General features: G+C 53.0%; 3 protein-coding genes across 6 annotated transcripts in view; all 3 read left to right on the top strand.

Annotated features, from left to right (window-relative positions):
• Positions 1-3,940, top strand: part of SUPT5H (SPT5 homolog, DSIF elongation factor subunit) — a 34,330-nt gene extending 30,390 nt beyond the window's left edge. For all 4 annotated transcript variants that reach the window (XM_019666272.1, XM_019666269.1, XM_019666270.1 and 1 more), the window contains 7 exons: positions 69-196; positions 286-391; positions 844-1,002; positions 1,117-1,285; positions 1,391-1,594; positions 3,353-3,448; positions 3,521-3,940. In XM_019666272.1, coding sequence (XP_019521817.1) covers positions 69-196; positions 286-391; positions 844-1,002; positions 1,117-1,285; positions 1,391-1,594; positions 3,353-3,448; positions 3,521-3,664 — 1,006 coding nt within the window. In that variant the 3' untranslated portion in view covers positions 3,665-3,940. The remainder of the gene's footprint in view (positions 1-68; positions 197-285; positions 392-843; positions 1,003-1,116; positions 1,286-1,390; positions 1,595-3,352; positions 3,449-3,520) is intronic.
• A 1,191-nt stretch (positions 3,941-5,131) lies between these two features.
• On the top strand, positions 5,132-13,307 carry TIMM50 (translocase of inner mitochondrial membrane 50). Its single transcript, XM_019666208.1, has 11 exons — positions 5,132-5,275; positions 6,183-6,339; positions 6,888-6,919; positions 7,090-7,111; positions 8,539-8,597; positions 8,684-8,803; positions 9,216-9,320; positions 9,416-9,514; positions 10,379-10,535; positions 10,868-10,974; positions 11,907-13,307. Exons 1-11 carry the CDS (start codon positions 5,168-5,170, stop codon positions 12,006-12,008), a joined length of 1,068 nt encoding a protein of 355 aa, XP_019521753.1. The 5' UTR covers positions 5,132-5,167; the 3' UTR covers positions 12,009-13,307.
• A 3,374-nt stretch (positions 13,308-16,681) lies between these two features.
• DLL3 (delta like canonical Notch ligand 3) lies at positions 16,682-24,856 on the top strand. Its single transcript, XM_019666255.1, has 9 exons — positions 16,682-16,801; positions 16,927-17,202; positions 18,063-18,120; positions 19,236-19,478; positions 20,546-20,769; positions 21,708-21,930; positions 23,377-23,968; positions 24,211-24,295; positions 24,630-24,856. The coding sequence occupies exons 1-9, from the start codon at positions 16,733-16,735 to the stop codon at positions 24,633-24,635; spliced, it is 1,776 nt and encodes a 591-aa protein (XP_019521800.1). The 5' UTR covers positions 16,682-16,732; the 3' UTR covers positions 24,636-24,856.
• The last annotated feature ends 2,138 nt before the right edge of the window (positions 24,857-26,994 follow it).

Here is a 26,994-nt window from a genome sequence, read left to right as displayed (position 1 = left end):
GCAGGGCTGGGAGGGGGTTGTCAGATGGTGAGAAGGCCCTGCTGACCCTACAAGTTCTGTGTCCACAGGGGCTCACGGCGCCCGGGTGGCATGACCTCGACCTATGGGCGGACTCCCATGTATGGTTCCCAGACGCCTATGTATGGCTCTGGCTCCCGCACACCCATGTATGGCTCTCAGACACCTCTCCAGGATGGTGAGTGCTTCCCAGAGGATAGGGAGGAGGGGTGATGTGGGGGACTGGAGACAGGACAGAACTGACGGACACACGCATCTCCATTCCAGGTAGCCGCACCCCGCATTATGGCTCGCAGACGCCCCTGCATGACGGCAGCCGCACTCCTGCCCAGAGTGGGGCCTGGGACCCTAACAACCCTAACACGCCATCACGGTAAGGACCAGGAGTTGGGGGATGCGCAGAGTTCCCTGAGCCATCGTGGGTGTGTGCCTTGTGTGAGTTGTTACGCTGGGTGCATGGGGGAGTGGAGAGGTCTGTATAGTGCACCCTGAATTCTCTGCTCCCAGTCCCAGGCTGGTCTGTGAAGGAGTAGTGTGGCTGGGGGCAAAATTATCTCTCCAGTCTGACCACAGTAGCATGCTGTGGTTAAAACCTGGGCCTGGAAACAGAGTGTGTGACCTTGGTCATGTGACAGGTTGTGTCACCGTGCACCAGCAACCTCATCTCTGCCTCGCAGTCTCCTCAGCTGTGAAATGGAGGCCTCTGGATGGGGCTGTTGTGAGGATGAAGTTGCCTCGGTTTGCCTGGCTGCAGTGCTGTTCTGGAAGCATTTCCTACATCGTGATCACCACAGTCATTCTCAACCAGACTTCTTTCCCCAACAGGGCTGAGGAAGAATACGAGTATGCCTTTGATGATGAGCCCACCCCATCCCCACAGGCCTACGGGGGTACCCCCAATCCTCAAACACCTGGCTACCCAGACCCCTCGTCCCCACAGGTCAACCCACAGTACAACCCACAGACGCCAGGGACGCCAGCCATGTGAGTCCACTGGGGCTGGCCCTAATCAGCCCCTGCCCAAACCCTCCCCAATGCCACCACCTCCTCTTCCTGGCCACCCTCAACAAGTGCCTGCCTTGCTTCTTGTCTCTGCAGGTACAACACAGACCAGTTCTCCCCCTATGCAGCCCCCTCTCCGCAAGGCTCCTACCAACCCAGCCCCAGCCCCCAGAGCTACCACCAGGTGGCGCCAAGCCCAGCCAGCTACCAGAACACCCACTCTCCGGCCAGCTACCACCCCACACCCTCGCCCATGGCCTATCAGGTGCTGGCCAGTTGGCATGCCCTTGAGGGTGGTGGGCTAGGGTGGGCCTCGGGCCTATAAGGACAGCCAGGCCAGATGACCTATTCCCAACTCTTTCCCCTACAGGCCAGCCCCAGCCCAAGCCCTGTTGGCTACAGTCCGATGACACCTGGAGCTCCCTCCCCTGGTGGCTACAACCCACACACACCAGGCTCAGGCATTGAGCAGAACTCTAGCGACTGGGTAACCACTGACATCCAGGTGAAGGTGCGGGACACCTACCTGGATACGCAGGTGGTGGGGCAGACAGGTGTCATCCGCAGTGTCACGGTAAGCGGGGCTCAGGTTGGTGGGTGGGCAAGCATCCTCTCCTTTGGGATCCCCAGTCTCTGTGGTTACTGCTGCTGTTTTTCTTTTTAACTATCTAACCACATCTTCTAGTGCGTTTGTAGCTGGAAAAAGAGATGTGGAAAGGTTTGGCATGCAAACTCCACAAAGCTGAGATTTGCCTATTGTGCGCAGGCCTGGGTCCCAGCTGCCTGGAACAGTGACTGGCACCCAGGAGTGTGATTTACCTTGTGACATACTCCTCTGAGATGAGTTCAGTAACATGGACTGTGCCAGGCTTCGGCTTAGCGTGGGGCACCCACACAGCCCCTGGGCTCTCCCTACTCCAGCACTATTGGCCTCTCCATTTTTTAGGCACTGAGTTCCCTCCAGTCTCAGGGCCTTTGCTCATCACTTCCTCTGTCTAGAACTTCCTTCCTTCCATTTTTTGTCTAGTTAACTCCTACTCATCCTTCAGGGAAGCACCTAGGCTATTTCAGATCTGTCTCTTATAGGTCCATGTAATTCTTTTTCATGTTATCTATCTCTGCCTAAAAGCTTAAAGTTTACCCTGGTGTGATTATTTGATTATAAGCTTGTTTTATCCCTAAGTAGTCTTTTCTGAATGAAGGACTGGTACCTTGGTGGCTCTCCAAGTAAATATTTGAATTAATTAAACAAACCTCAGAGACCAAGACAGCTCCAGGCTCTGCCCTCACAGATTTCAAATTCCAGTGGGACATGTCCTCTGACAGTGTCCCCATACATTTCCCAAGACAGTGGCAGCTTGAGTAGCCCGATCTGGCATGCAGGAAGCCCAGAGGGCAAGGAGAGCCATACAAACCCAGAGAAGCCACCTTACCCAACTTTGGAGGGGATCAGGCAGGGCTTTCTGGAGGAGACATCGGCATCGAGACCTGAAGAATGAATAGGAGTAAGCCGAGGGAAATGGCTAGGGAAGGAGTTAAGTGTGTTGCAGATAGAGGGGACTTGCAAATGCCTAGAGGTGAGGGAAAGCCTGGCACATCTGGAGGGTTGACGTATATTCATTGTGGCTAGAATATTAATAACCAAGATCGAAGGTGATGAGGTCAGAGAAGTGGCTGGGGCCAGGTCACATGCCAGCCTGGGAAATGACTGTGTCCTGAGGGCACTGGGAGGTCATGGAGGAATCTAAGTAGGGATCACTTCTGTGGTTTGGAATTAATTCACTATGTTGCTCTATTAGGGATGGATTAGAGGTGGTGAGACTGGGGGCTGGGAGCCTGGTGGAGATCAGTCTGTACTACTGGGCCTGGGGAAGAGAAGGGAAGGAGGAAGGTGGGAGAGGCCCTCAAGAGGTTGAATGGTCAGGCCTCAGAGCTGGAGGTTGTCAGTGAAGGAGCTGACCAAGACAAGGTCCAGAGCTCTGGCTGGGACCTTGGGACCATTGGGCCATACCTGAAACGGGCCCAGGAGGAGGAGCAAGTGTGGGGAAGAAGCTGAAGCCAGTTTGAGACACAAAGAGTCAAGTGCCTGAGAAGCAGTCTTCCTTTTGGCCTAAGCTAGCTTCATTCTGGTGTTTCCCTTGCTGAGCTGGTCACCCTGCCCCCACACACCACAGACTCCAGGCCTTGGAACCAGGCTCAGCCTTGGCCTTTCCTGTGTGTCACCTTGGGAAAGTGACTTCTTAGAATGAGCCCTAAGCCTGTGCCCCCTAAGTATGAGCATCAGTCCTGTGGTGGGAGCAGACGAGGCTGACCAGGCTGTCCCCACTCACAGGGAGGCATGTGCTCCGTGTACCTGAAGGACAGTGAGAAGGTTGTCAGCATCTCCAGTGAGCACCTGGAGCCCATCACCCCCACCAAGAACAACAAGGTAAGGAAGGGCAAGGAGCTGTGGGGGCTTTGGACTGCTAACATGAACCCTGACCTCATGCTCCGTCCCCAGGTGAAGGTGATCCTGGGTGAGGATCGGGAAGCCACAGGTGTTCTGCTGAGCATCGATGGTGAGGACGGCATCGTCCGCATGGACCTTGACGAACAGCTCAAGATTCTCAACCTCCGCTTCCTGGGGAAGCTCCTGGAGGCCTGAGGCAGGCCGGGCACATGGACTTTGGCAGATATCTGGCAGATAGTGTCCCTCTTTACTTCCCTGGCCCTTGGCTCTGACACAGTATCCAGGCCTGGAGCAGGGCTAGCTTGCCTGGGTTGTTCAATGTTTCTTTTCCTTTCTGGGTTCCTGTTTTCCTCCCTGATGTTCATGGGAATCAGAATAGAGTCTGGGGGAGGGTTCCCATCTTCTTGTATCCTCCCTTCCCCAGCTTGCTTTTATGTTACAGTCTTTGAATAAAAAGCTGTTTGGTCAAAAGTCTCGTGTGTGTGTGTGTGTGTGTGTGTGTGTGTGTGTGTGTGTGTGTGNGTGTGTGTGTGTGTGTGTGTGTGTGTGTGTGTGTGTGTGTGTGTGTGTGTGTGTGTGTGTGTTTGAACTTACATCTTTCTCATGCTTGAGTTATGTGAAAAATCAGTCAATATCCCCCAGAAAACCTAAGTTCCTCCTGTGGTGCCGGATGCAGTATTTAATGGTCCTTTCTCTTGATCCCACGTAGTAGTGACACCAAAATTACTGTAGCTTGTTTGATGGTTTGGGAGTGGGTGGGGATGGGGAGCAGTGTAGAGACTGGGGCTTACCTTGACCTTCCTTCACCTTCCTCATTTGATATTCACATGTGTTTATACAAATGTAATGTAAAATATTTCAGATGTTCAAAAAGATATACCAGGAACACCCAGCTTAGGAAACAATATGTACCCACTTTAGCAGCACCCCCTGTCCACTCCCCTCCAGAGGTATCCACAACCCTGAATTTCATGTACTTTTATTACCTTAGTTTTTATCCCTAAATGTTATATGCTCGTTTTTACATGTTTTTAAAGTTTACCTAAACACTATTCAGACGTTTTTCTCCCTCATTAATTTGAGGGAGATCCATCGTGGCTACCATTGGCCTCTGATTCCTTGATTTCCGTTTCTCAACACGCCGGGCCCCGCCAGACACTGCCATTGTTCTTTGGCTGATCCCCAGGAAACCGTTAGCTTTCAAGTCCGTTTAGAAAATGGTCATGGGAGGTGGGGCAAGAAAGGGTTCGGAGAACAGGAGAGAGGACAGATGGGCCTCCAGGCTCCACGTGAGAAAGCGAGAGTTTGTGAGGGCTGGCTTTCAGCCTGCTTCCTGGGCTGACCCCCTCAGGGGCGAACGAGGTTTTCGCTTTTAGGACAAATCAGGCAGCCCTTGGGTTCCTTCATTATGGCCTCAGCTCTACCTCTGATCAGGTAGAGCTGATTGGAGCCGTGCTGTTGCTGGGGCTTGGTGCGCCCTAAGGCCAGAGAGGGGCGTGGTGCCGGCGGATTCCCAGTTGGCGCACAGTCGCCAGCCAGAGGGCCGAGAGAGGAGCACGCCCGCGGCTCTCTGCCCGCAGCCCTTTGACTCTCTCGGGCTTCCGTCCGCCCGCCCCGCCCCTGCATCCCCATTGGCCGCAGCCCCAGGCCGGGGCGGGAGAGGGGCGAGTAGGCGGGGCCGCGTGGCGTCAGCGCAAGATGGCGGCCTCGGTGGCGCTGGTCTTGCGCTTGCGGAGCGGACTCCGGCTCGGCGCGCGAGGGTTGTGCGCAAGGCTGGCGACGCCGCCCCCTCGGGCCTCCGACCAGGTGAGAAGGACGCGGGTGGGTCCCGGCTGCGTGGGCCCCTTCCCGGAGTTCCGGGCGGACCGCTGCTGCCCGGGAGTTCTGGGACGCAGCACCTTAGGGTGCTGAATGGAGCGTTTCCCGTGTTGCGGGGCGCTTCCCTGCCTTCCGGGGTGGGCAACGCTTGCTCACCCGGGCTAGATGCTGGGGGCTCAAGTACGTCCTCTGGACTCCACCTCCTTTGGAAACCACGTGGGTGCCAGGGGAGGGGGTCACCTGTTTCCCATCTCAGTGACCGTTCAGGTAATAACTTGAGGGGGAGGGACTCAGGACTCTGGGGTCCCAGCCTGGCCTTGGGAGTATTTTCCCGGTGATGGTGGTTGTGGTGGTGGTGAGTTTGACGTTTGGGCTTTTGATTCGACCTGCCTCCATGTTGACAGAGAACCACCCTTTCTGACCTCCAAGTCCATCACTTCTGTGCCCTACTTCCCCAAGCCCCAGACAAGCGATTGTCCCTCCACCCTGGCTCCCATCTCTTCCCGTCTATACCCTGAGCCCCAGACATCGGGTGCCTCAAGTCTCCATTCTGTCCCCTCTTGTGTCCTCCATTACCTTGCACTCCAATGTACAGCCAGGCTCCCTGATCTTATTTCCCTCCCCTGCTTTTCTGGGGTTCAGGTTCCCCAGTATTTGCCTCCAGGACCCTGGGGCACTGGGCCTGTCAACTATTGAATTCTTGGGATCCTGGCTCCAGACAGTCTTAATTTTTGACCTTTATGAGAGACCCAATCAATCTCCAGGGATACAACCCCTGAGACTATGTGGGTGTCTGCTTCCTGACTCCCGATCTTGATTCTTTTGCATTCAGGGTACCCGAACCACCCTGACCTTTCTCTTTTCACTTGGCTAACCTACTCCTTCTCAATTACAGGCCCAGGAGATTGGGAGCCGTGCCAGCAGTAAGGCCCAGACCCAGGGGTCACAGCAGCAGCGGGGCACAGAGGGTCCCAGTTACGCCAAAAAAGTTGCACTCTGGCTTGCGGGGCTGCTTGGGGCCGGTGGGACCGTGAGTGTCGTCTATATCTTCGGTGAGGGACATATCTCTGGCCCCCAGTTTTGTTCTGTTGGCTCAATATTATACTGCAGAATCTCCCCCTCTTTTGCCTAAGGGCTTCACCCATCTTCAGTCCCTGGCTCCTCCCACAATAGGGCAGTCAACTACAACATCTGTCTCAGAAAGGGGGACATCTCCTTCTCCCTTCTACCACCTCTGCTCAAGGGTACATTCTTTCTAACTGGGTCCTGCACTAGGCTATAGGGAATCAATTGGTGGGGAGAAGATGGGGAAGGATAGGCCTGGACCAGCCTCCAAGCTGCCACTTCCCTCTGCACCCAAAGCTCCAGCTCTCCCTCTATTCCCTTTATCCCACAGAGACTCAGGAGACCCAGCCCCAGCCCCTGTTCTCTCAAAGACCCAGGGATCCTGGCTACCAGCCCCCTCTTCTCTCAGTCTTAGGAGACCATGCCTCTAGCCCTCTTCCCTTAGACTCAGGAGTCCAGACCCCCTGCTCTTCTTTCCTCAAGACCCAGGAGACCGGGTCCCAATTCCTCTCATTCATCCCTGTCTTCCTTGCAGGAAACAACTCTGTGGATGAAACTGGTGCCAAGGTGAGGGGGAAAGAGACCTAGAAGCCTTGCCAGGGGTCCCATCCTGTGGGTGCTCTCCCTCCCAGGGACCTTTGCCTACTCCTCCCAGGTTCCTGGAGATTCCTTTTCTGGGTGTGATGGGATTTTGCCCTTGCCATTCCAAACCTTCCATTTTTCTCTCTACCTCCTAGATTCCTGATGAATTTGACAATGGTGAGTCAACAAGCATAGATTGTGGGGTCCCCTGACCCTCCCTGTTCTGTTATTTGTAGGGGTGGATGTTACCCTCCCCATCTGGTGCCCCCCCCCAGTCCCTCCGCCTTCCACGGGGGGGAGGGGGGGAGGGAGAGTCAGCAGCTGGATGGCTTTGGGGGGAGGGGCATTACAAAGCCCCAGTCCCTTTCCCTGGCCTCTCAGCCCAGGAGCAGATGGTCAGAGACAGATGGGGGAGGGGAGTCTGGAGTGGGAGTGCTTGGGGAGAAGGGGCTGTCTATCGCCAGACACATGGCTGCCTGTGCCTTAGATCTGAGCATCTGCAGCCCCTAACCCCTTCCTCTGTATGACAGCTTTCCCCACCCCCCCACCCCATCCAGCTCCTCATTTCCAACACAATGCCTCCTTCCTCCCTCCCGCTTTTAGTTAACCAACTTTTGGTGGGGAGTTTCTGACAAATTGGATAGTAGAGAGTAGTTGTCAGTTCTGTCACACCTGGCTCTTCCCTGGAGAAAAATAAAATTGGTAGGACCAGAAAGCCACCTGTGTGTACTGGGGAAGTTTGCAAACCGGCGTGTTAATACATTGATTGTTTTAAACTGGGCAGATGTGATATTTTAACCGGGCAGATACATAATCATACTGGATTAAACAAATCAGTATACTGATTTAAACTGGGCAGGTAAACATGTAGTTTTAAACTGTGTGTGTTTACTAGCTTAATTAGTTTGAATGTTTTGATTTTTAAAACTAAAATACTGTATTGAAGTAGGCAGTCATATAAGTTTCCTGCTTTAAACTGGATTCACTATATTCCTTTAAACCAGGATATTTCAATCTTGGCCCTATTGATACTTTAGACCAGATAACTTTTTGTTGTGGGGGTGTGTCCTATGCATTGCAGGATGTTTAGCAGCATCTTGAGCCTCAACCCACTAGTTGCTAGTATCCTGATAATTACCAAATTTCCTAGGAAGGTGGGGACAAGATTGCTCCTAGTTGAGAAACACTGGTTTAAAGCACACAGGTGTGTATATGTTCATCAGGTTTAACTAGACTCAGCATGCCAGCTTACAGTGTACAGATCTGGATGCTTAGTGGTTCAAATTGGACTAAATATACCGGTATCGTGTCAGCAGAGTTATATGTATGTGGGCTTTAAGTAAGCAGATGTATAAACATTCTATTTTATACCTGGGGTGGTGTGTGGATAGAAGTATTCAACTTAAAACGGGGCAGGTGAATAAATATATTGCTTCCTGTCTGGTGGTTATGTCATTGCCTTCTACCTTTGGACTTAAAAGTGAACTGGTTCAAACTAGGTGGGTGTATACACCTGTTTGTATCTGGTAGATAAGTAAAGCTCTGGTTTGTCTGGAGGTTGAGCAGCGGCTTATGTTGGAATCCCTTTGTGCCTGTTCTCCTAGATCCAATTCTGGTACAGCAGTTGCGCCGAACATACAAATATTTCAAAGATTATAGACAGGTGAGCAGGAGCCCCAGTCCCCACGCCTCCTTCCCCAGCTCCTTGTCTCCTTGTCTGAGTGCCCCCATTCTGACCCTCTCCCACAGATGATCATCGAGCCTACGAGCCCCTGCCTTCTCCCGGACCCTCTGCGGGAGCCATACTACCAGCCGCCCTACACACTGGTCTTGGAGCTCACCGGTGTCCTCTTGCACCCTGAGTGGTCGGTGTGTCCTGGGGAAGGCAGCGGGTTGGGGACACTGGGTAGACATGGGTGACTGGATTCTGTGGTTAGGAGCAGAGACTCTGGAGGCAGGCTGGGATTCAGCCCCGGCTCCGCTGTGTGATCTTGGGAAGGAGGTGTCACTCATTGCCTCCCTCTCAACTGTGTGAGACTCCCCACCGCGTAGGTTGGCACACAGTAAGTGCTATAGAGGAGCCGGCTGTTATTCTGGGACCCAGGCCCTCAGTCATAGCCATGTACTCCTGAACCTCCTCCCCGCCCCCAAGAGCCACAAAGACAGAGGGAGAGCACTCTGGTTCTGGAAGTCCCTCAGGCTGGGTCTTTGTTCTCTTGGCGGGTTTGTTCTCTGGGGATCTCTGGGTTCCGGTGTTTCACTGTTTTCACTGCCTCACCAGCTGGCCACTGGCTGGAGGTTTAAGAAGCGTCCAGGCATCGAGACCTTATTCCAGCAGCTTGCCCCCTTGTATGAAATCGTCATCTTTACGTCAGAGACTGGCATGGTAAAGCCCTGGGGCAGGGGAGGGGAGGCTGACGTGCGGGGAGATGCAGGATAGCTGCAGAGCTAGGGCTCAACCTGACCTTGTTCTCCCCCCAGACTGCATTTCCACTCATTGACAGCGTGGACCCTCACGGCTTCATCTCCTACCGCCTCTTCCGGGATGCTACGCGATACATGGATGGACATCATGTTAAGGTGTCTTGTGGGGGCCATGGGATTTGGCAAGGGGGGCTGGCACTTCCTGAGAGAAAGAGGGCCCAGCCTCACCCGTGCTTTTGGTTCTACCCCAGGTCTGATTCGGGCGGGACACCAGCCTGTCCATAGTCTGGGCTGGGCCTCTAGGCCTTTCTCCCTTCCCCAGAATCTGGCAGTGGGAGTGGGGGAAAAGGGGTCCCCCTAAAGAAGACACTTGGGAATAAGGGGTAGGGACATAAGGTTTGGAAGCTGTTTTTGTCTCTCTGCCTGGAACTGAGTGCAATTGTAGCTTATATGAGACTGTTGGGGTGTGTTTGACCTGGATCTATTGCTGTCACCAGCAATGTATCCAGGAGTCTGTGAGTCTGTGAATGGGTCTCTTTGTGGGTCTGGTTCCAAGTGTCCATGTGTATAGTTGTCTGTTGGGTTTCTGACTGTCTTGGTGAGTCTGCATAGTTCAGGGTTCAGAGGGACATGGGCTGTGATTGAGGGTTTTAAAGGGTCTATGTCTGGGTACCTGTCTTTGAGTGACTTCCTGTGTGGCCGTAGATCTGTCTGTACCTCTTTATTTGGGTGAGAGGTTCACAAGCTTGCAACTGTCACAATCATCTGGGGCAGTGGTTGAACACACAAGTGCCTGGCCTCTCCCCAGGGAACCTCCAAGTTAGTCTGTCTGTGTGCCAGGCCCTAAGTCTAGGAATCTATGTGACTAGCTCCCCAACTCCCCGGGGCGTGGGGGGGCGGTGATGCCATCATCCCAGCATCCCAGCCTGGTCTTTGGGAGGCCCTGTCATGGTGATCCTAGTGTGTGGTGCTGTCTGTGAGCCTGTTTGTCTCCCTCTCTCACCTATCACCCACTTCCAGGACATTTCATGTCTCAATCGGGACCCGGCCCGTGTAGTAGTCGTGGACTGCAAGAAGGAAGCCTTCCGCCTACAGCCCTACAATGGCGTTGCCCTGCGACCCTGGGACGGCAACTCTGATGACCGGGTCTTGTTGGACCTGTCTGCCTTCCTCAAGAGTGAGGCTGACCCCTGACCTGACCTCTGACCCCAGAGCCCTTGACCCTTAAGAGGAATGCTAGATTCTTGATTTTGACTTTTTTTTCATGTACACCTGGGTACTTGAGATAGAGTAGGTCCACTGCCCTGGGATTTTTAAGGCCTCTTGCAGTCTTTAGAAGCTTCTTAGAATGTTTGGGGTGCTCCTCGAGCATGGTCACGGGAGCCCTGTTAGAGTGTTGAGAAGCATTCCAGGTATCACTCACCCTCCCCAGTGGCTGACCTTTACCCTTGTGAGCTCCTCCTGGCTCTGGCCTTCAGCGTGGCTGACCCCCACCTGCTGTGTCCGCAGCCATTGCACTGAATGGTGTGGAGGATGTCCGGACCGTGCTGGAGCACTATGCCCTGGAGGACGACCCGCTGGAGGCCTTCAAACAGCGGCAAAGCCGGCTAGAGCAGGTGGGTACTCAGGTCCCCACGGCGGGGCGGGGGTGGGGGTGGGGCGGCATGGACATCGTAGCAGTTCCCTGGAGCAGCCTGGCTCAGCTCTGGCTGTGTGACCTGGAGCAAATACCTTCTCTTCACAACCCCTGTCCCCCGGGGCTCTTGTAATGAGGGGTGGGCTGCTCTGAGAAAAGGAGGCAGGAAACACCAAGCATTTGGGTTAGGTCTGGAAGAGGGGTCGTCCTTGATGGTCTCTAGCAGATCTGCGGGCCCCAGTTTTTTGTGGACCGTGGGTTGGATCAGGTCTGAGAAGAGGGATCCATGGACACTTGGCCCAAGGGTCTGGGGAAGGAGTTCTGGTGTGATCCTGGTGATTTGGAAGTGGGGCTGAGTGTGGATTGAGTCTGGGAGAGATTCCCAGGGATCTAGGCTGAGGTTGGGTTCTAGCTTGGGTTTCTGGGGTCGGGCTGGAGCTCCTGAGTGCCCGTGCAGGAGTCCTTGGAGATTTGGGCCTTGGATCCCCCAGCATCCTGATAGTCATAGGGCTCAGGGCTGGGCACTGGGGGCTCAGAGAACAGGACGATGCAGTCTGTTGAAGGGCTTGGGGGTCTCCACAGCCTCCAGGTTGGAGTAGATAGGTTACCAGGGTTAAGGGGAGGGAACCTCTGGGATCTGGGGGAGGGGGTCATGGCCATAATGGGATTTGAGTCTGGGCCGCTGTGGCTCAGAGCTGGCTCCTGTCAGTGTCTGGGCTGGATCCCTGGGGTCTGGGCTCCTTTTGTGTCTTGGCTGGTGTCCTGGGGGTTTGGGGAAAGGGGTCTGGGCTGTGCAGAGGGTTAAGAAGATGGCCCATGCATGGGCTGAGGGCTGGGGACCTGGAATTCTGGGAGGAGGCTCTGCCCATCCCAGCTGACCCTCCCCCCCCTCCATCTGTCCCCGGACCCTAGGAGGAGCAGCAGCGCCTGGCCGAACTCTCCAAATCCAGCAAGCAGAACCTCTTCTTCAGCTCTCTCACCAGCCGCTTGTGGCCTCGCTCCAAACAGCCCTGACTCTGGGCCTCCTCAAACTGAGTGCTTGGGTCCCAGGCCCCAGGCCGCAGTGCTTCCATACCACGGCTTGGGCAGCCATTTGTCCAATAAAATCCATCCCAGACGCCATACTGCTGTGTCCGGAGAGTCTCCAGATGGGGGCATCGGGGTGAGGTCCGAGTGGCTGATTGGCTGCCAAGCACAGACTTAAGTGCTTTGGGGAATCAGGGTTGGTTTTTAACCCTGGCCTGGAAATCTGAAAACGTGGGTCCCTGCTCTGGCCGTGTCTTCCCGAGTGATGTGTCATCTGCAAAAAGTGCACCTCCCTCTCTGGCCGCAGATTCTCCATCTGTGGAAAAGAGAAGAGAGGACTGCACTGGGGGTTTTAAAGACAGGTAGCTGCCAGGCAGCTGTGTAAATATGTGAAGCGTGGTCTCAGTGGGCTCTGGTGGAAGAGATTGCCTCATCTCAAGAGGGCAGCTCTGCCAGCTGTGGCCCCATGGGAAGGTGGGGTGTCGTGTTGTTTGATATTCTGATTTTTTTCAGTAAAAGCCAGCCAGCAATTGGGATTTTTATATTAAATCCCCCAATTTTTAAATGTTGGCTTCTAACCAAAACAGGCAGATTGCGTGGCAGCACTGCGGTGAGACTTTCTGCCATGTTTATTCCGCGTTCTATGTCTGCGCTGTCCAGTGGCCACAGGAGGCTGTTGAATACTTGAAATGTGGCTAGGGTTACTGAGGAATGTAATTTTTTATTTTAATTAATTTTAACTTAAATAGCCACATGTGGTTCCTGACTCCTACACTGGACAGCACAGTTGTATGTGACTTAAGAGGATGAGCTTCAGACTGTCCGAGTTCAAATCCAAGCTTCCTGACTGTGTGGTTTGGAGCAAGTTATGTCACCCTCAATGCCTTAGCTTCCGCATCTATAAAAGAACAGTACCTGCCCCAGGCTAGGCTTGAGGGCTGAGTGAGGCATTCAGATGGTAACTGTGAACCTTGGGCAAGGCATCTTGGTGCCTCAGTTTCCTCATTTCTAAAATGGAGGTGATGGTAGTATACCTATGTTAGTATAATGGTCATGCAGCGTAAACAGGACAGTTCATACTTGGCCCATATGGGTATTCACCGGGGGCTTGTTACCAGGCCATACTGGTTATTTGCAGATTGAAATAGCCTGTACCAGTTTGGTAGCTGCTCCCCTGCCTCTCCCAGTCTCTTCTGCTCCAGCCAGCAGTTAGTGCTAGTACCAGTTAAATGTTTTAAAAAGACCTCTGGTGATTACTATAATAATTAAAATGTATTTGAATCTGTATTGGCCAGATTGAACCTCTGAACTCTAGATTTTTAAAAAGGCTCACAGACGTCTACAAAGAAGGATTAAGATTTGCACTCCCACCCCCAACCCCGAGGTGTACTGTACATAATGCCGTTTCCCGATGTCCTCAGGACTCCCTAGCTTGAGGACCTCCGCAGCATTGAGGGTTTTTTTCTGTTATTTGTTTTTTGGGGGGTATTTTTGCATGTAGCTTTGAGAATTGGAAACTGTCTTCACTGAAAGCAAAGGTGGAGATTGAGGCTTATGTGTTTAGACAGTGGGATCCTGGGGAGAGTGAATTGTGGATGGAGGGAGAACCACAACTGTGTGCCTGCCTACCACATGGGTTACACAGCTGAGGAGCCTTTTGAAATGTGACTCAGATCTGTCCACCCACAGGGCATGAAAGGAGGAAATGTATCCATTGGCCTCTGTCCCCCAGTGGTCAAGAGTGGCCCCTGGGGAGTAAGGCTCTGGCACTCTGGGTGGCCCATGCTTCAGTGCTCAGCGTGTTCCCCCAGTCCTCTTCCCCCACCTCGGTGCTGGCTTAGTGATGGTGCTGTCTGTCAGGCCACACCTGCAAGAGTGCAGGAGAGGGTTTGACTGCACAGGCAGCCTCTGTGACATTGTGACATTGCTAACATGCATGGCCTAAGATGTTTTCCTAAAATGCCCTAGGGCTGCATCGTGGCATCATGTGAGGGGCAGGACTGGGCCAGCATAAAGGCATACCCCAACAGGGTCTGAATTCCCAGGTCACATACCACTCGCAAGCCCTGAGGCCCTGAGCAAGGTCTCAAAGCTTCGCAGTTTCCTCATAAGAGGTTAATGATAGTACCTCCCTCATTCAGTATCTCCTGGGCACCGGCTGCCAGGCCTCTAGGCGCTAGGGTGCTTCAGTGAACAAATCAGGTAAAAAGCTCTGCCCTGATGGAGCTGATGTTCTTATGGAGGAGACAGACAATGGTCAGGTATTTTTCAGGGTAATAGACGAATAAAGAAAAAGTATGGTAAGGAGTTGGAGTGGTTTGGGGACTTGGGGTGCTGTTTCGGATGGGATGGAACAGTCAGGGAAGGACTCGGGAGGGTGTATTTGAGCCAAGACCAGAATGAAATGAGGATAGCCGTGGGGATATCTGAGTGTGCCAGGCATGGTCACCTCAGGGCCTTTGCACTTGCTACTCTCTGCCATGAATGTTTTTTCCCAGGATCCATAGGGCTTACTCCCTCCCCTCTAGGTCTGCCCACATGTCACCTCATCGTGGCCTTCTGTGGGCTCTAAGGTCAGCACATAAGGAAGAATCCTGAGTAGCCAAAAAGATGCTTAGAAATCCCTTAAAGCACTTCACACATGTAAAAGAATTTATGTGAAACACTATCAAGCCTGGCACAGACCCTCAATAAAGGCTGGCTATTTTTACGATCTTCAAATTTTTTGAGATATCAGACCTGGAATCTGTTACCCTCCCATAATTGTCCAGGGCAGGAATTTGCCTTCTCCCACAGCTGATTCTAATGGCTGTCCAAATGCCATTTGAATGTCTCCTGTGATAGGAAGCTCACTCCACCTACCTCAGTACAGGGCCTAATTTGTCTCCTGGTAACTGGTCTACAAGGTCTGGCTCCATGCTTTGGGGCCACAGAACCTGTTTGAGTAAGGGGAATGTGGAAGGAGGGCCTCAAGTGTCAATAGAATTTTGAAGTGTATTTTAAAGGCATCGGGGAGCCATGGGCGAGCCTATGCAGGGGAGGGGCATGGTCAAATTTGTGCTTAGAACGACCCCACAGGCCAGAGTGGTCAGGGCTGGGGTAGAGGAATCACGGCTGTGGGACTCAGAGGAAGTGCTTGGAGTGTTACGGAAGGCTTCCCACAGGAGGTGATGTCTGGTGAGAACAATTAAATAGAGAAGGGAGTGGAAAGAATAGAACAAGTAGAGGGAAAACCTGTGCAAAGGAACCTGGGATGTTCTGCACAATTTGATCATGGCTCTCTGCTCAAAACCCATGACTCCAGTCCTCACGATTAAGAGAAAACTAGATTGAATTCTCTCGTTTATTAAAAATTACTAAGCACAGTATGCCTGACTGCTGGGCTGTGCTTTATTGTTCACTCTATCTTCGCTAAAAGAAAAATATGTATATAAATTGAACTTGTATTTTCCCCTATAGTTATTAGTCTGTAAGTATTAAAATTTTTATCCTGGGGGAGAAAACGCTTACTCCATCTAAAGGGCTTTGCTCAGCACCTGGCACAAAGTGATTATGACCAGAGGGCTGGAACATCTGCTCCTAACTGACTTGCCTTGCCGTGGTCCTGGAATACTAAGGGGCTTCTGGAGGCCCCAGGGGTGCCCCCGCTCCCCCCATCCTGGAGTGAGGGATCGGGCCCTTGATATGTGAAGACGGAATTTCCTGCCCATTTGCTCCTCACACCTTCCGGAGGCCAAACGGGCAGCCCAGCTGCGGCCCAAAGGGGGAGGGGCGCCGCCGCCCGGCAGATGGCGACATTTACATACAGCTGGGAACCCCCTCCGAGGCGAGGGGCTCCTCGCCCTGGCGTCTGGTGCATCCATGATACAGGTTTGGGAGGGTAGCTTTGTCTTGGAGAGGGGAAAACACACACACACACACACACACACACACACACGTCCACAAAGAACGCTGATCTTAATCATATCCACACACAGCTACACCCATGGACCTCCCACACCGAGTCTCCTTCACACACAGGCACCCTCAGTTATTCACAACCGTGTACAGACCCTACCCACTTCCCAAACACACACCCGGCTTCCTAAAGGCACTTGCACGGATCACAAAGTTACAGGTTCATAGGGCTACACACATTGGTCCAGTATCACACATCTATCTGCTATTACACATGTACAGAGAAGCATGCACACAGGCTCACAATCTCAAAGTCACAGTCATGACGTCACATACACCTCCATTCTCTTATGCAGGTGTGCGTGCACACACACACACAGAATCAGAATTATTTACAGCCTCACAAACTGGCTTAACCGTATACAATTTGAGGCACATGTGGAGCCAATAACATAATCTCACCTAGACACACAATCACAAAATCACTAGACGTACACTGTCTAGTAGCTCTTGCTCAACACCACACACACACTCACAGAATCTTATCATATACAACCTCACCTACAGGCTTAACCCCCTAACCTCACCCCATACGTAGCCACACACAATCGCACCTCCAACCACACACAAGATCATACATACACTGCCTGTGCCCACGACACAATCTCACGGTTGCTCCAGCACACTCCCCTTCCCCTCGACCTCCTCCCCTAGGGTCCCCTGGAGCCGGGTGGCTGCCTGAAGAGGCGGAGCCGTCCCCTCAAATATAAGGCTCCAGAGCCAGCAGCTGCGGCTCCCCAGACCTCTGAAAGGCCATGGTCGCCTCGTGGATGCTCCAACTCCTGTCCCGGACGGTGATCCTGGCACTCTTTTTCCTTCCCCAGGTCAGAGCGGAGTGGAAAGAGATGATGGGAGGGAGTGCGACCCGGAGGTCTTGGGGAGGGGGCGCCGGGGGGACGAGACACCTAGATCCCTGCGGTCTTCTCACCCTGTGCCTCTTCTGTCCCAGACACGGCTGGCGGGCGTCTTCGAGCTGCAGATCCACTCTTTTGGGCCTGGACCCGGTCCGGGGGTCCCGCGGTCTCCCTGCAGCGCCCGGGGCCCCTGCCGCCTGTTCTTCAGGGTCTGCCTGAAGCCAGGGGTCTCCGAAGAGGCCGCTGAGTCTCCGTGTGCCCTGGGCGCGGCGCTGAGTGCGCGCGGGCCAGTCTACACCGAGCAGTCCGGGGCGCCTGACCTGCCGCTGCCCGATGGCCTAACGCGCGTGCCCTTCCGGGACGCCTGGCCGGTGAGACCCGACCTCGGGACACCCCGGTGCTGGGGGCCTTACCCAAACCTGACCTCTTTCTGCCCTCTAACTTCCAAGACCCCAACCCTGCCCCCATCCCAAATTCCCAGACCAGTAACTCTACCACCTGGTACCTCCTCATTCTCAGACCCATAAACCCTACCCACTGGGGACCCCAACTTTTCTAACTCCACCTTGCTCTCTAGGGATCCCAAACGCTCTGATCCCAACCCTGCATTCTTTGGAGCCCTAATTCCTGGAACCCTCAACTCACTTTCTGGAAATCCTAAATTCACAGAACTCTATTTCTGTTCTGTGAATCCCCAAATACTGGGATTATTATCTTTCTCTCCAAATCTCCTTGTACCTAAGGACCCTCCTATACCCTATCTTGGGGACCCCCAATCTCTTCTTACATTATCCCTTCTCAGAGCTTCCATTTGGGGTCTGTATTGATGACTCATTCACTTCCAACATCCTCTCTCCCATCCCACAACCCCAAATCACAGAGGTGAACAAACCTGTATTTGAATTTTAGAACCTTGTTCTTTTGGGCAAGTGACTTTGCCTTGTCTAGCCTCAGTTTCCTCATCTGTACAATAAGGTCATCATGGTACCTTACAAGGGTCCCTTTTGAGGGATTCAACCAGGTGTCTTGAGTACAGTGCTTACCATTTGGTAAATACTCAATAAAGAAAACCCAGACTGTTATTCCTTCCCTGGACTAGTTCTGGGAACTAACTATCCCTTGCCTGTCTGGTCCCCGGAATGGTCAACACCCTTAAATTCTGGCATTCATCGAGTACTCGCCCTTACCAGCCTTCCATTCTTTCCTCTCTTGCCTTTCTCCACCCAACCAGGGCACCTTCTCTCTCATCATTGAAGCCTGGAGAGAGGAGTTAGGAGATCAGATGGGAGGTGAGTGTCTTCAATTTCGGGACGGCAGTGTCGAGTGTGGGGGCTCCAGGGAGTTGGGGCCTGATGTGAGGTCCAGGAGAGTGACATGGGGTTGTCTGTAGGGTGGGGCGTTCACAGGATTGCTGGACCCTTGATGCCATCACAGCTCCTGGAGAGTGGTGCTAGGTGTTGACAGCTCCAGGGCTCTTGACATGTCAATACAGAAATGTCCTGGTACTGGATGTAGAAGTCTATGGTCCTGATATCAGGCGAAGTGGAGGAAGCTCTTACTATCTTGGAACCGAAGCCACCAGAACAGGATATGGCATCTCACAGTGACATTCTTGCTCTGTCACCATCTGATTTTGGGAACCCAGGGTACAATATGGTTCTTGCATGGGAAGCTCTGTGACATGTCTATATAGAGGTCCCAGGGAGCTCTATGGGATGTTAGTCTCACCAGAGAGAATATTGAGCAAAGATTTCAGGGAGGGAGGTGGAGTGATCTTATATTTGTTTTGAGGGAACTTTGGTGCCATATAAGACTCACAGTGGGGGCTGTCATCATTTTGATATAGAAAGCCGTGGCACAACATTGGGGTAGCAGCCTTGCTGGAGGAAACTTGCTACTCTCCAGGTATCCCAAGGCCTCAGGCAATAAGAGTAATTTATGGTTTGGTAATTGGGGTCTCTGTCACCATTTTGATATGGGAAGATCCTGAGGCACAATTTGGGGGTATTATGACCTCACTTCAAAAGACCTGTTATTGCCCCCTGGCCATATCGAGCGAGATATCAAATGTCACAGGGTGTTTGAGGTCTCATCACTACGCTAATATACAATGATTCTGAGGCCAAACATTGGGGTATTTCGGCTTTTATGGGAGAGCTGTGATCATCGTGATGGTCATTGGGTACTAGATGGGATCATGACATCAAAGGTCCCAGGGCGCATTAAGGGAGCTTACAGCCTTGCTAAGGGGTAACTGCCATTCTCAGGGCTCGAAAAGGGGTATCTTTGCCTCGCTAAGTGGGGCGGGGGAAGTGCAAGCCTGCGTGCTCCACCTCTATCGCGAGACTGAGGGGGACCACGGTCAGGCAGAGCCCACCTCAGCTCCGCTCCCTTCTCCCTGCAGGGCCCGACTGGAGCCTGCTGGCGCGTGTGGCCGGCCGGCGCCGCCTGGCGGCCGGGGGCCCGTGGGCCCGGGACGTGCAGCGCGCAGGCGCCTGGGAATTGCGCTTCTCCTACCGCGCGCGTTGTGAGCCGCCCGCCGTTGGGGCCGCGTGCGCGCGCTTCTGCCGCTCGCGCAGTGCCCCCTTGCGGTGCGGCCCGGGACTGCGCCCCTGCGTCCCGGTGGAAGATGAGTGCGAAGCGCCGCGTGAGTCCTGCATTCAGCACCACCCATCCCCCGCCCTTCTTTAGTCCATTCCCTTACAGTACCTGGGCCCATTTTTGGAACCCGGTTACCCTCTTCAGGGACCTGGGGACGCCAGAGTCTTCCCCAGGTACCTCAGACACCCGCTCTAGGAAACTTGGGAATGACGCTGACCTCTGTCCATGTACCCCATGCCCTGCTCCAGCTCCACTCACAGGTGTCAACTCCCTCCAACGATCCAGCCACCTCCTCAGGGAAACTAAGCACCCTAGGCTTCTCTCCAGCCCTGCCTGTGCACTCCAGCCCCCTTCCCTCTTCCGAGCACTCTTGTCGCCCCAAAGAGAAACTCCACACCCATTTCTCATGCTGGCGGTACCCTCCCACCTCTTCCCCTAACCCACACCTCTTTCCAGATGCAGTCACCCCCAACCTCTTCAAATTCTGGGGCCTTCCCTACCCCCATCCAGAATCTTTGGAAACTCCTCGTAGTTACCCCCCCCCCCCACTCTCCCTCACCAAGGGATCCTTCATCCTCTCTTCCTGCAAATGCAAGCCAGACCCCATTACTTTCTAAAGCTTGGAATCTATCCTCCATCCTGGGTACTCTCAGACCCTTCCCTAAATTTCTGAGCCCCTCCCAAATCCCTAGGATTTCCAGGTTTATCCAAATCCTCCCAGATCTGCCCTAATCCAAGGCCCTCCTATCTCCCCTGAAAGGCCAGGGGTCCCTGCCTAATCCCCAGTGCTCTCACTTCATTCTCCCCTCTCTAAGCTCAGACCTGAGAGCCCCCACTCCATTCTCTTTCCAGGAGCACAGACTCTGGAGTCCAATGGCTTGGGTTCAAATTCTCATCCCTCCACTTCCTAACTGGGCGAGTCACTCCACCTCTCTGGGCCTCAGTTTCCCTATCTGTAAATTGGGGGTCACAGTACCACCTAGCTCAGAAGATTATCACAAGGACAAAAACAAGGTGGTCCACAGAAAGCTCTCAGAAACTTCTTAGATTCCTATCCTACTGATTCTGCCCTCATCAGTATTCCTCATCCCTCTGCTTCTCTGTCCCACATAGCGGCATGTCGAGCTGGCTGCAGCCCAGAGCACGGCTTCTGTGAGCAGCCTGATGAATGTCGATGCCTGGAGGGCTGGACTGGGCCCCTCTGCACGGTTCCTGTCTCCACCAGCAGCTGTCTCAGCCCCAGGGGCCCATCCTCTGCCACCGCTGGATGCCTCGAACCCGTACCTGGTCCTGGGCCCTGTGATGGGAATCCCTGTGCCAATGGGGGCAGCTGTAGTGTTAGTATCACCCCTCCCACCTCATCCTGATCAGTATTTTACCTTGGGAGTTCCCTCCATCCCCTGATGGGGGTTCCATGAGAACAGCCTGGGGAGGGCCAGGGGTAGCTGTCAAGGAAGGCTTCCTGGAGGTGTCCAGCCTGCATCTGGGGCCTTGAAGTAGAATTAGGTGATGGGGATGAGATTGGGGAGAGCAGATCTAGTGTGTGGCACCTAAAGGTGTGGTGTGGGAATGCTGAGAAGTCCTGTGGGGCCACAAACTGCCCCTCCTGTGGGATAGAGAACAACTCAGAGCTCAAGGTACGGGGTGGGAGTGGGGTGGGGGGCCAGGTGGGTTGGGGATTTGGGATGGGGTGCATCAGAGAGGGCTTCCTGGAGATGGGTGTAGGGCTGGGGCTTCTGAAGTCTGATTTGGCTGAGGGGAGGTGAATGGAGAGGGTAGACCAGGTGAGTGGCCTGGGCAAGCAAAGGTGTGGCTGTAGGAGTGAGCCTGGTGTGCACTGGGATAATGTAGAGCCCGGAGTGGGACACCTGAACACTACCAGCATGGGACTGGGAGACACACTCAGGATTCAAGTTAGAGGGAGGGCCTGAGAAGTCTCCATGGAGGAGGGGCTAGGAGTTCAAAGTAGGATTTCGCTATGTGGACAGAATCGGAGAGGGCAGACCAGGTAGGCAGCGTATGATAGACAAAGGAGTGGAGGTGGGAATGGGCTGTCTCTGGGCTCCCAGAGCCTCCTCCCTGAGGGTTGGATGGGCAGACCCAGAAACATGGAGTGAGTGAGGGGTTATTTGGGGAGGACTTCCCAGGTGAGGTCCCTGCATGCGGGGAGGTGGAACACGACAAGGAGCAGCACCGGCCATGGTCAAGACTGAGGAGGGGGATAGGGATTTGCTCCAAGTAGACCCCAATCTGAAGTCCTCTTGCCCCTGCTCAGGAGACACTGGGGTCCTTCGAATGTACCTGTCCTCGTGGGTTCTACGGGTTGCGGTGTGAGGTGAGCGGGGTGACATGCGCAGATGGACCTTGCTTCAATGGTGGCTTGTGTGTGGGAGGTGCAGACCCTGACTCTGCCTACATCTGCCACTGCCCGCCCAGTTTCCAAGGCTCCAATTGTGAGAAGAGGGTGGACCGTTGCAGCCTGCAGCCATGCCGGAATGGTGAGGTGGGGAGGCCAGAGTGGTCATGGATGGGGGTGGGGGGGGTGTCCCTGCATGGTCAGTGGGCAAGAGGAGGACTTGGCTCAGACAGTCCTGGGTGGGAATCCAGGCTTTACCTCCTTTAGCCCTGAAACCTGGGGAAGTGAACCACCCTGTCTGCCCAGCCTCAGTTTGTTCTGTAAAAGGGGTGAAGTGATGTTCCTATCTCATAAATATTAATTGAACATCTACTGTGTGCCAGACTTTGCTCTAGGCACTGGGGATACAGCAGGGAATGAAACACCCGAACCCCTACCCTCAGAGAGCTGATGGGGCAGATAGACAATAAATAAGATAAAGAAGTAAATTATGTGGGAGGTTAAGTGGTGATAAAAACTAAAAAGAAAAATAAAGCCAGAAAGGGCATGTGGCGTATATGTGGGAGGCAGGTTGACATTTTAGCTAGAGTAGTTAGGGAAGACCTTGGTGAAGGTAGTGAGGAGGAAGAAATGTGGGCATCTGGGGGAAAAGTATGTTCCAGGCAGAGGGAACAGCAAGTGCAAAGACTCTTGAGGTAGGAATGTGCCTGGTATGTTGAGGATCACAGGAAAGCCAGGGTGGTGAGTGAGTGAGGGGAAAGTGGTGAGAGATGAGGTCAGGGAGGTGACCAGGACATATCCTGTGGGACTTAATGGGCCATTAAGGAGGATTTTGGTTTTACTCTGAGGGAGATGAAGTGGCAGTAAGATTCTGAGCAGTGGGGAAACCTGATCTGATATAGGCGTTAAAAGATTATGAATGTAAAGGGCTCAGTGCATTATTATAATACTAATTCTCACCAAAACATTCACTGAGTGTTTACTCTGGCCTGAGTGGTACTAGGGACACAGCAGTGACTAGGACAGCTCTGGGTCCTGCCCTCATTGGGGGTACCAGCCTAGAGAGGAAGACTGAGTCGTCTTCAGACAGAGCCCAGAGTGGTCAGGGTTGTGATGGGGGAAGCGCAGAGCCGGGATGGAGGAAGAGTTCTGGAGGACTTTCTGGAGGAGGGGACATCTAAGCTGAGACCTGAAGGTTAAGCTCAGGAAAAGAAAAGGTGAAAAGAACGCGAGAAACGAAAGAAGGGAAAAAGGAGAAGGCTTGGGCAAAGGCCAGGTGGTCCAAACCCATCGTTCTGGAACTGTTAGCTATTTAAGTACAGTTGAAGTCGAGAGAAAAAAGAGGCACAGAGCCAAAGAGTTGAGACGGGGTTAATCCAAGACTTCAGCGGGCGGGGGCTCCAGGCACATTGGTCCTGGAGTTAGCGGCGTGTGTGTGTGTGTGTGTGTGTGTGTGTGTGTGTGGCCGGGGACGGGGGCGGGGACCCAGAGACAAAGTGAGGGGATCTTACAGAACAGAGAAAACTGAAGCGCGCGAGAGGGGAACCCTCCCCCAGGCCGCGCCCCTGACGCCCCTTCCCCCCGACAGGCGGGCTCTGCCTGGACCTGGGCCACGCCTTGCGCTGCCGCTGCCGCGCGGGCTTCGCGGGGCCGCGCTGCGAGCACGACCTGGACGACTGCGCGGGCCGCGCCTGCGCCAATGGCGGCACGTGCTTGGAGGGTGGCGGCGCGCGCCGCTGTTCCTGCGCGCTGGGCTTTGGCGGCCGAGACTGCCGCGAGCGCGCCGACCCGTGCTCCTCGCGGCCCTGCGCCCACGGCGGCCGCTGCTACGCCCACTTCTCGGGCCTCGTCTGTGCCTGCGCACCCGGCTACATGGGCTCGCGTTGTGAGTTCCCGGTCCACCCCCACGGCGCGGACGACGGCGCAGGCGCACTGCCCGCGGCCCTGCCTGACCTGAGGCAGGGCGACCCACAGCGTTTTCTTTTGCCGCCTGCTTTGGGACTGCTGGTGGCTGCGGGCTTGGCGGGCACTGCGCTCTTGCTGATCCACGTGCGACGCCGTGGGCCTGGCCCGGATACTGGGTCTCGTTTGCTGGCTGGGACCCCGGAGCCATCTGTCCACGCGCTCCCTGATGCACTCAACAACATGAGGACGCAGGAGGGTTCCGGCGACGGCCCGAGGTGAGGGACTGGGCAGCAGACGCTTGCCTTATTCCTCTTGGCTGCTTTCGTCAGTCTCTACAGTGCAATTGGCCTGATTCCTTCGAGGACGGTCCTGATTGTCCCTTTTATCTCTGCTCCACACTCTTCCGATGAGGTCGTTCACAGTTCTCCTAGTTGGTTTTGGGTTCCCCTCCCCGCGGGTGGGGAACACAAGATCTGAGAATTTAAAGAGCCTCGATCTTATTCTTTTTCTCCCGCAGCCTATCCGCAGATTGGAGTCATCCTGAAGATGGGGACTCTCGCGAGATTTACGTCATATCTGCTCCTTCGGTCTATGCACGGGAGGTAGCTATTCTCCTCTACCTCCTCTGCACACATTGCGCACCCTGGGCAGCCCCTGTATTGCCTGTAGCCCTGCTTTATCATATCTAAAATGAGGAGGGTAGAGTCTTTGGAAGGTCCATAATCCACTTTTCTGTTCTGACTCAATTATATTTGTAATTCCTCTTGCTGTCGTTTTGAGCTACTTGCTGCCTTCTCTTTGGAAGACTGTGGGCTTCAAGAGGTCAGAGTGGGAAGCCTCAGCCAGATATTCTCTACTGATTTCCCCTCCCTGGGGAGAGGGGGAGGAAACGGAGGGGCAGCCCTTTCTAATGCCTCCTGCACATTTTGTTTCTAGGCCTGACCTGCCCCATCTTCATCGGCAACTGGAGACAGAGCCTGGATACTTGTATATTTACCTGGTGGTGCCCAATCTCTGCTTCAGGCTTTGGAGTTCAAGCTGGAAGGGGTGGCTGGGAGAATTTTACCGTTGGAAGTTGTACATAATGGTTATTTATATCCTTTTTTTTCTCTCTCCCCATCTCTCCAGAGACATCTATAAAGGCCCTTATTTTGATCATCTTTGATTGATCAGGCTGTGTGATTTGTATTTGTTGTTGGGGCTGCTTTACGTTGTTTTTACTCCGGGGCTGAGGCTAACAGAGCAGCGTCTATCTGGTACATTGCCAGGCTCTGTGGGAGAGGAAAAAATAGTGAACCATGTGCTGAGGCTCTTAACGCTTCTGCTCACATTTCCTTAGCTAAAGCAAGTCACATGGCTAAGCCTGGTGTCTGTAGAGCAGTAAGTAAATCCTCTGTGAGGAAGGGGCAGTGAACGTTTTGCATAGACTAGAGCCTGTCACAGATACATACCCAGGAGAGAGATTGCCTGGTTATAGGGCATAGCTACCAATTTCACCAAGAATCAACAGATTGTTTCCTCAGCCCACACGCCCACCATGGTGTGTAAGAATTCCTGGGGAGACTGCCTATCTCTGTGCACACCTTTGTTCTGTTTTAAAAGTTTTCCCATGTGTACATATTATTGTTTTGGAGAACCTCATGAAGGTCCCATGTGACATCATTAGGTAACAGCTTTTCCTTTCTCACTGGAAATATAGAATAGCAGACTGATTCCTTCTGTTATTGCAAAGAGAGGTACACTGATATCTGTTCAGATTTAAATTTTTGGATATTGGTAATTTGATATAGCTCAACCGGATACCTATTTACAAGAAATTCAGGGGACACAAGAACATGTTATGTAACACCACGGGCATGAGCAAAATCCGGACTAAGGATTCTGTGATTGGTTTCTTGAAGAAGGAGGATTCTGCTTCCTACCCACTAGAATGACTAATCACAATGACAGACAACAAGTCTTGGCAAGGATATAGAAAAATGGGGACCACCATACACTGCTGGTGGAAGGTAAAATGATGAAGCTCTTTTGGGAAACAGTTCGGCAGTTTCTTTAAAAATTAAACAGAATTACCGGATAACCCAGAATCTCTACTTCCAGATATCTACCCAAGAGAAAAAATACGTACATGTAAAAACTTGCATGCAAATGTTCACAGCAGTGTTATTCAGAATAGCTAAAGTGTGGAAGCAACCTAAGTGTCCATCAACTGGTGAGTGGATAAACAGAATGTGGTCTAGCCCTACAGTGGAATATTATTCATCCATAAAAAAGAATGAAGTACATACTACCACATGGATGAATCATGAAAACATGCTAAATGAAAGGTGCCGTTCATGTTGTATGATTCCATTTATACGAAATGTCTAGAAGAGGCATATCTATATAGAGACAGTAGTTGAGTGGTTGCCTGGGTCTGGGGGAGGGAATGGAAATTAAATGGGCAGGAGGGATCTTACTGGGGTGGTGGAAATATTCTAAAATGATTGTGGTGATGGTACCCAGCTTGGTCAGTTTACTAAATGTCTTGGATCTGTATACTTAAAATAGGTGAATTTTGTGGTCTTTAAATGATTTCTCAATAAAGTTGTTTTATAAAAAAACAAATTATCAAGGGAGGAAAAAGAATGAAGGGGAGGGCCGGCCGAGTGGCGCGATGGTTAAGAACTGGCTTGGGACGCCAGAGGGCCCCGGTTCGGATCCCACAAAGGAGGGCCAGTGACACTGCCCTCTACAGCTAAGATGCTGAACAACAGCTCAACCTGGAGCTGGGGTGCCATGAGTCGCGGGCGACGGTGTAGACTGCAGCCCCCGTGGCAGTGGGTTGTCACAGGCTACCGTGTGTAGCCAGCAGCCAGCATGAGCGGCCAGCAGCTGCTGTGAGTGGCCATCCAGAAGCCGGTGACTGATCTGCCTCGCCCGGGAAGAGAGCAATGATGTTGCCAACTTGGGCCAGTGAAGCGACATCCTCCACAACTAGATTGAAGAACAAAACGACAGCAACTTGTCTGTTCCCCTTCCTCTGATTCCCCAATAAAATCTTGAAAAAAGAAAAAAAGATTGAAGGGGAAACCTATATAAATGAAAAGAGACTTAAAAGATAAAACACTAAACTGTAATGTCAGAAATGCACATTTGGGTGATAAAACTATAACTAATTACCATAAAAGTCAGCATAATGGTGATTTTTGTGATGGGGGCACACAGAGGAATTACGGGAAGCCTCTGTCTTCTGATAAGGGTGGTGGTGGTTACAAGGATGCTTGCCTTATATCGCCTTGTGTTGTTGTATGCAGTGTTT

The sequence above is a fragment of the Hipposideros armiger genome, unplaced genomic scaffold, assembly GCF_001890085.2.
Source record: "Hipposideros armiger isolate ML-2016 unplaced genomic scaffold, ASM189008v1 scaffold_466, whole genome shotgun sequence".
Lineage (NCBI taxonomy): Eukaryota > Metazoa > Chordata > Mammalia > Chiroptera > Hipposideridae > Hipposideros > Hipposideros armiger.
This window is presented reverse-complemented; position numbering and strand designations above follow the sequence as displayed.

What these genes read in the sequence shown, in the direction of transcription:
- TIMM50 (XM_019666208.1), top strand. Translation starts at nt 5,168, where the DNA reads ATGGCGGCCTCGGTGGCGCTGGTCTTGCGCTTGCGGAGCGGACTCCGG. An exon ending in TTACGTCAGAGACTGGCATG is followed by an intron (nt 9,321 to 9,415) that starts GTAAAGCCCTGG and finishes TTCTCCCCCCAG; the next exon opens with ACTGCATTTCCACTCATTGA. An exon ending in TGGATGGACATCATGTTAAG is followed by an intron (nt 9,515 to 10,378) that starts GTGTCTTGTGGG and finishes ACCCACTTCCAG; the next exon opens with GACATTTCATGTCTCAATCG.
- DLL3 (XM_019666255.1), top strand. Translation starts at nt 16,733, where the DNA reads ATGGTCGCCTCGTGGATGCTCCAACTCCTGTCCCGGACGGTGATCCTG. An exon ending in GTTAGGAGATCAGATGGGAG is followed by an intron (nt 18,121 to 19,235) that starts GTGAGTGTCTTC and finishes TTCTCCCTGCAG; the next exon opens with GGCCCGACTGGAGCCTGCTG. An exon ending in CCAATGGGGGCAGCTGTAGT is followed by an intron (nt 20,770 to 21,707) that starts GTTAGTATCACC and finishes GCCCCTGCTCAG; the next exon opens with GAGACACTGGGGTCCTTCGA.